The sequence below is a fragment of the Artemia franciscana genome, chromosome 20 (genome assembly GCF_032884065.1).
Source record: "Artemia franciscana chromosome 20, ASM3288406v1, whole genome shotgun sequence".
In the NCBI taxonomy this organism is placed as follows: domain Eukaryota; kingdom Metazoa; phylum Arthropoda; class Branchiopoda; order Anostraca; family Artemiidae; genus Artemia; species Artemia franciscana.
The window spans coordinates 35,513,096-35,521,119 of NC_088882.1; the positions used below are offsets into that span (position 1 = coordinate 35,513,096).

At 33.0% G+C, this 8,024-nt stretch overlaps 1 protein-coding gene across 1 annotated transcript in view; it reads left to right on the forward strand.

Annotated features, from left to right (window-relative positions):
- Positions 1 to 1,324, forward strand: part of LOC136040193 (DNA polymerase delta subunit 2-like) — a gene marked incomplete in the record, with an annotated part of 35,337 nt that extends 34,013 nt beyond the window's left edge. Inside the window, 1 exon segment of the mRNA XM_065724345.1 lies at positions 1 to 1,324. Coding sequence (XP_065580417.1) covers positions 1 to 116 — 116 coding nt within the window.
- Between the last annotated feature and the right edge of the window lie 6,700 nt (positions 1,325 to 8,024).

Sequence of the window (8,024 nt, forward strand, 5' to 3'; positions counted from 1 at the left end):
GTACTCTGTTGGTGTCAATACCTAAATTTAGTGAAACAAAATCAATAATCCTTGTAGATTTAAGTAATTTAGAATTTAAAATCCTAAATTTTGATACTGAAATGCTTGATGTTTAGAATAAAATCTTGGTAACTAAGTGTAACTGATGTAATTATTTTTGTTTGTCTTTAAATTGGATATTTCTTTGAAGTCTTGAGTATTTGTGTGTTTAAATGTTCTTCAAGAGAGTAAGTCTAACCTTCTTTGGGTAATTTAGATAATGAATATATACCTTTAGCAATTTCAATTTTAAAGCCTGGGAAAATAGACGAATTATATAGAAAATGTAAAATTATTTTAGGAAAATTTAAAGATTTCTTGGGGAGGGCTTCTTTCCTCGTCAAACACTTATGGTAAATTTGTTTTGTAAATTTGTTACAGGTATATGTGCACATTGTTCCACCCTTCCTTGAGGGGAGGCAAGACAATGAAGGGTGGGTTGAAAATATGTAAACAATGGTAAATTTATAGCTCAAGGTTTTTAAGGTAATCTTTCGAACAAATCTCAAGGAAGGAGGATCTTTTTGTTTAAATTTGCCGAAGACTACCCTTTATCAGTCCAGGGTTATACCGATGGCTTTCATGGAAGCGCATAGATTTGCGGCATACCTGGGCAAGTAATTCATTCTCTGGGTCAATGATACATATAGGGTGAACGCACAAAGTGCCAAACAGCTGACAGTAAATTCAACGGGAAATCAATCAGTTATTCAAGGGTACTTGCAGATGGAAGATGATATTGATGTAGGATGACACTTAAAAAGCTTTTCTGGGGGGGGGGGCATTGATTTGAACTACAGTTTTTTTTTTCAAAAAAGCCTCTTATTTTTTTACGAGCGATACAAATTTGCTCTCATGTTATTTTAGGTTTCTAGTGAGGAAATCAGCCGAACCCTCTCTGTCTACCCAGTAGTTTCGCTTCTTTATATTCTTTGTAAATAATTTGTTTATACTTTGAAAATATCCCAGCCTGTCTGCCCTCTATTCCTACTCATATTTTAAGTGATATCATTGTTATATTATTGTGTCATGTCTAGATGGTTGGTGCATGTGAACAAGTCTGTTTTTTAAAGGCGCCCAACACTAGACAGCGCCACCTGCAGTAAGATTGCTTATGCCTCAGCGCAACCCTCAGATCAGTTTCCAATGTAATACATACAAGATAATCATCCATGCTAATTATTTAATTGTATAATTATTATAGTAAAATTACTTTTGTAAGAAATGTGAATGCACTTTTTTCATATTAGTTTGTACTTAACTTTAATAAATTTATATATTAGAAGTCTATTAGTCTGTTTAGTGTCTATTATTTTGACATTGTTCAGGAAATTTTCTTAAAAAAAGCTCCTGAAAAAATAATACTATTGCTGTTTTGTTTGTTTTTTAATTTATAAAAGCTTGTAGCTTATTTCCCATAAAAAAAAAACAGTTCCCAAAAATCATTCCAGAAATAAGAGTATTTCTCAAAATTTTGAAATTTTCACGATCTGAAGTTCCACCTGACTAGTCTTTAAGGGATATGTCTTCGTTTACCCCTCCCCCCTCCCATGTGAGGCTTTTTAAGTGCCACAACAAAATAAAAGAAATATATTGAAATTAAGTTGCGAGAATGTACAACTTTATACTAAGAAAAAATAGTGACTTTTCTTAACTTCGCAGGGAGGTCTTCGTATATTTTAGCGCATAAAACGGACTCGGCGAGGAACACCTTCTTGGTACTGTGTATGTCATATAGAATGACTAAACTTGGCTTATCCTTTTTTGTCTTAATACTGTATTGAATAAAGAAAAAATGTATAGAACTGAGATTGTTGATATTACTGCGCTGTCTGGGCAGAAGAAGACATTTTTTCAAAGAAATATTTGTTTAACCGAAAAATATCATCAGCATTAAGAGCCCCTTAACCAAGTTAAAAGCTTATGTGAGATGGGGGGGGATGACAAAATTTGGAGGGTTTTTTAAGGAAGCCAAAAACAGGCGAAGAAGATAACTGAACAGCCGTGGTATTTTGAATACATTTCATCTTTTTGTAATACATTTACATTTTACAGCTTTTTTTCTAAAAAATATTTTTTGCTTAAATTAATCACTTAACTAAAAATAAAAACCATACCACAGCTGAATCTTTTTAAGTAAATTTGACACTGAAAAGACTATTTTTCGGATTTGATGTGTTCTCTCGTTATTATTCACCTTGTACTTTTGTTGCGTTTTTTTTGTATAACTTATTTGTGTCATATTTTCAAATTTTTTCATATTTTTCATATTTTTGCGCATAAAATAACATAGTTGTGCACCGAATACGTTCTGAGACCAGACTGGATATGCATGAAAATACGGGAAAACCATCGGGAAACAAAAAAAAGTAATTCACAGCCAGTCGAAAAAAAGAAAAACAAAATTTCGGCTGACACCTCGTATGTGCTTAAGAATAAAAAAAGTCGACAAAACCAAATAAAGCCCAATCTCAAAGAACTATCATTCAAACGTCATTTTACCTAATTCAAAATAGCGACTCACCTTCACACACGAACAATGATTACTTTTTTCGAACCTTTCTTTGGGGGGGGGGGGGCTTTTTCCGGTTTTTGGACTTTCTTTTTATTTTTGTACTGAAGACTGCTGAAGACGTTCTGAATACTTGTACTGAATACGTTCTGAGACCAGACTGGATACGCATGAAAATACGGGAAAACCATCGGGAAACAAAAAAAAGTAATTCACAGCCAGTCGAAAAAAAGAAAAACAAAATTTCGGCTGACACCTCGTATGTGCTTAAGAATAAAAAAAGTCGACAAAACCAAATAAAGCCCAATCTCAAAGAACTATCATTCAAACGTCATTTTACCTCATTCAAAATAGCGACTCACCTTCACACACGAACAATAATTACTTTTTTCGAACCTTTCTTTGGGGGGGGGGGGGCTTTTTCCGGTTTTTGGACTTTCTTTTTATTTTTGTACTGAAGACGTTCTGAATACTTGTACTGAATACGTTCTGAGACCATACTGGATATGTATGAAAATACGGGAAAACCTCGGGCAACATCAAAAAAAGTAATTCACAGCCGGTCGAAAAAAAGAAAAATAAAATTTCGGCTGACACCTCGTATGTGCTTAAGAATAAAAAAAGTCGACAAAACCAAATAAAGCCCAATCTCAAAGAACTATCATTCAAACGTCATTTTACCTCATTCAAAATAGCGACTCACCTTCACACACGAACAATGATTACTTTTTTCGAACCTTTCTTTGGGGGGGGGGGGCTTTTTCCGGTTTTTGGACTTTCTTTTTATTTTTGTACTGAAGACTGCTGAACATAGTCTCGGCTGAAACAGTTGCATTTCTGATTTTTTCGTTGTCTGAATTGCCTCGTTTTTCTCGGTGTCTTTGTTTTCTCGAACTGTGTGTTACCTTTAAATGTAGTAATTTTGTTAGGCTAAAAAATAACCTCAATATATAGCGGAAAAATGCATAAATATAATAAAAAAAATATTATACTCTTTGTTTTCATTATGTTTTTTTCTGTTTTCAACTATATACGTTTTCACTGAGTAAAAGTATTCTGGCTTTAATGAACAAAACTGATTATACTAATGCTGAAAAGTAAATACATTTTTGAATTTAAAGTTAATTATAACCATGTTGTTTTCTAGGTTTGAAAGGAATGAATTTGAAGCCAGAATGGTTACTTTTTTGGAGCCTTTTTTTGGAAGGGGGGGGGACTTTTTTCCGGTTTGTGAACTCTTTTATTCTTTTTGTACTGAGAGTGACTGAATAGACTGAAAATTAGCCTCAATATGTAATGTAAAAACCGTCAACATAATGTAAAAAAATCAAATAATTTGCTCAAAACCCTATTTACTGTTCTATGTTTTGAATGACTAGTATTTTCAATTTTGTTGCCTTGCCGAAGATTCTTATTGTTTAAAAGTTCTCGAGTTAGATCATGTGATTTGTGTTCTGTTTAGATAAGGATAAAAAAAACAGTAACCTTAAATCTGGCTGTGCCATAAGAGGCATCCAGGGCATCAACGAGACTTCGCCAATCTTTTCTGAATTGGGCATTTGCGTATATGTCTTCCCAATCGGGTTGAAGAGAAGCATAGATAATGCGCAGATCAGACTGGTATGTTCATTGCAAAGCGTTCCGGGGTCTTTCCTGTCTTCGACCAAGGTATAAAAGAAAAGCTCCTTGGTCTCTTGGCTTAATGTAGCTCTTTACTTTTCTTTGAAAACTTGTGTGTTGGAAAAAGGTTGTTTAATTAATTGACTATAAAAAGACCAGTAATAATCCTGAACATAATTTTTATTTATCTCAAAACTCCTGTCAAAAGACATATTTAAAAAAATTAACCTACACTCTGATAGTTTTAAAAAATAACCTTTTAACCATTGCCTTTAAAAAAAATAACCTTTTCAACTATACGTAGTAATAGATATACTTTACTCTCGTGTATGTTCGGGGGAGGGGTCTGAGATTTTGTTGACAGTTTGGGAAATCTCTGTTTTCCTAGTGCCAATTTAAAGATTTTTGAATATTTTGGTGGCAGCAATAATGATAATATTAACTAATCTTGGTGACAGACCTTCTACATATTTAAGTGAAGTTTTTTAAATCACCAAAATATCAAAAGAAAAAAAGAAATCTCACTATCAAGTTTTTTCATGATATTTTGCTACGATCATGGATTTTCTTCTTAATTAATCTATAAGTAACGAGGTTGAATTCAAAAGTCTGGAATATTTGTTTGAAAGCTGTTTGCAATTCCTGTACTCTATAATACACAAATGAGTTAATATTTTCTATTTAGGGGGTATTTTCTATACAGGGGAACAAAAAGGTCCTGTTTTGTTGTCAACTACACAATTCTTGTAGCAGGGTCTTTAGACTAGAAAGGTATAAAGGTATCAATTTTGGTCGAATCAAGAATCCTGGATTCTCTTCTTAATTAATCTATAAATAACGAGGTTGAATTCAAAAGTCTGGAATATTTGTTCGAAAGCTGTTTGCAATTCCTGTACTCTGTAATACACAAATGAGTTAATATTTTCTATTTAGGGGGTATTTTCTATATAGGGGAACAAAAGGCTCCCGTTTTGTTGTCAACTACACAATTCTTGTAGCAGGGTTTTTAGACAAAAACGATATAAAGGTATCAATTTTGGTCGAATCAAGAATCCTGGATTCTCTTCTTAATTAATCTATAAATAACGAGGTTGAATTCAAAAGTCTGGAATATTTGTTCGAAAGCTGTTTGCAATTCCTGTACTCTATAATACACAAATGAGTTGATATTTTCTATTTAGGGGGTATTTTCTATATAGGGGAACAAAAGGCTCCCCTTTTGTTGTCAACTACACAATTCTTGTAGCAGGGTCTTTAGACAAGAAAGGTATAAATTTTGGTATCAATTTTGGTCAAATTTTGGTATCAATTTTGGTCAAATCAAGAATCCTGGATTCTCTTCTTAATTAATCTATAAATAACGAGGTTGAATTCAAAAGTCTGGAATATTTGTTCGAAAGCTGTTTGCAATTCCTGTACTCTATAATACACAAATGAGTTAATATTTTCTATTAAGGGGGTATTTTCTATATAGGGGAACAAAAGGCTCCCCTTTTGTTGTCAACTACACAATTCTTGTAGCAGGGTCTTTAGACAAGAAAGGTATAAAGGTATCAATTTTGTTCGAATCAAGAATCCAGGATTCTCTTCTTAATTAATCTATAAATAACGAGGTTGAATTCAAAAGTCTGGAATATTTGTTCGAAAGCTGTTTGCAATTCCTGTACTCTATAATACACAGATGAGTTAATATTTTCTATTTAGGGGGTATTTTCTATATAGGGGAACAAAAGGCTCCCGTTTTGTTGTCAACTACACAATTCTTGTAGCAGGGTCTTTAGACAAGAACGATATAAAGGTATCGATTTTGGTCGAATCAAGAATCCTGGATTCTCTTCTTAATTAATCTATACATAACGAGGTTGAATTCAAAAGTCTGGAATATTTGTTCGAAAGCTGTTTGCAATTCCTGTACTCTATAATACACAAATGAGTTAATATTTTCTATTTAGTGGGTATTTTCTATATAGGGGAACAAAAGGCTCCCCTTTTGTTGTCAACTACACAATTCTTGTGGCAGGGTCTTTAGACAAGAAAGGTATAAAGGTATCAATTTTGGTCGAATCAAGAATCCTGGATTCTCTTCTTAATTAATCTATAAATAACGAGGTTGAATTCAAAAGTCTGGAATATTTGTTCGAAAGCTGTTTGCAATTCCTGTACTTTATAATACACAAATGAGTTAATATTTTCTATTTAGGGGGTATTTTCTATAAAGGGGAACAAAAGGCTCCCCTTTTGTTGTCAACTACACAATTCTTGTAGCAGGGTCTTTAGACAAGAACGATATAAAGGTATCAATTTTGGTCGAATCAAGAATCCTGGATTCTCTTCTTAATTAATCTAGAAATAACGAGGTTGAATTCAAAAGTCTGGAATATTTGTTCGAAAGCTGTTTGCAATTCCTGTACTCTATAATACACAAATGAGTTAATATTTTCTATTTAGGGGTTTTTTTTCTCTATAGGGGTACAAAAGGCTCCCGTTTTGTTGTCAACTACACAATTCTTGTAGCAGGGTCTTTAGACAAGAAAGGTATAAAGGTATCAATTTTGGTCGAATCAAGAATCCTGGATTCTCTTCTTAATTAATCTATAAATAACGAGGTTGAATTCAAAAGTCTGGAATATTTGTTCGAAAGCTGTTTCCAATTCCTGTACTCTATAATAGACAAATGAGTTAATATTTTCTATTTAGGGGGTATTTTCTATATAGGGGAACAAAAGGCTCCCGTTTTGTTTTCAACTACACAATTCTTGTAGCAGGGTCTTTAGGCAAGAACGATATAAAGGTATCAATTTTGGTCGAATCAAGAATCCTGGATTCTCTTCTTAATTAATCTATAAATAACGAGGTTGAATTCAAAAGTCTGGAATATTTTTTCGAAAGCTGTTTGCAATTCCTGTACTCTATAATACACAAATGAGTTAATATTTTCTATTTAGGGGGTATTTTCTATATAGGGGAACAAAAGGCTCCCCTTTTGTTGTCAACTACACAATTCTTGTAGCAGGGTCTTTAGACAAGAAAGGTATAAAGGTATCAATTTTGGTCGAATCAAGAATCCTGGATTCTCTTCTTAATTAATCTATAAATAACGAGGTTGAATTCAAAAGTCTGGAATATTTGTTCGAAAGCTGTTTGCAATTCCTGTACTCTATAATACACAAATGAGTTAATATTTTCTATTTAGGGGGTATTTTTTTATATAGGGGAACAAAAGGCTCCCCTTTTGTTGTCAACTACACAATTCTTGTAGCAGGGTCTTTAGACAAGAACGATATAAAGGTATCAATTTTGGTCGAATCAAGAATCCTGGATTCTCATCTTAATTAATCTATAAATAACGAGGTTGAATTCAAAAGTCTGGAATATTTGTTCGAAAGCTGTTTGCAATTCCTGTACTCTATTATTCACAAATGAGTTAATATTTTCTATTTAGGGGTTTTTTCTCTATAGGGGTGCAAAAGGCTCCCGTTTTGTTGTCAACTACACAATTCTTGTAGCAGGGTTTTTAGACAAGAAAGGTATAAAGGTATCAATTTTGGTCAAATCAAGAATCCTGGATTCTCTTCTTAATTAATCTATAAATAACGAGGTTGAATTCAAAAGTCTGGAATATTTGTTCGAAAGCTGTTTGCAATTCCTGTACTCTATAATACACAAATGAGTTAATATTTTCTATTTAGGGGGTATTTTCTATATAGGGGAACAAAAGGCTCCCGTTTTGTTGTCAACTACACAATTCTTGTAGCAGGGTCTTTAGACAAGAAAGGTATAAAGGTATCAATTTTGGTTGAATCAAGAATCCTGGATTCTCTTCTTAATTAATCTATAAATAACGAGGTTGAAT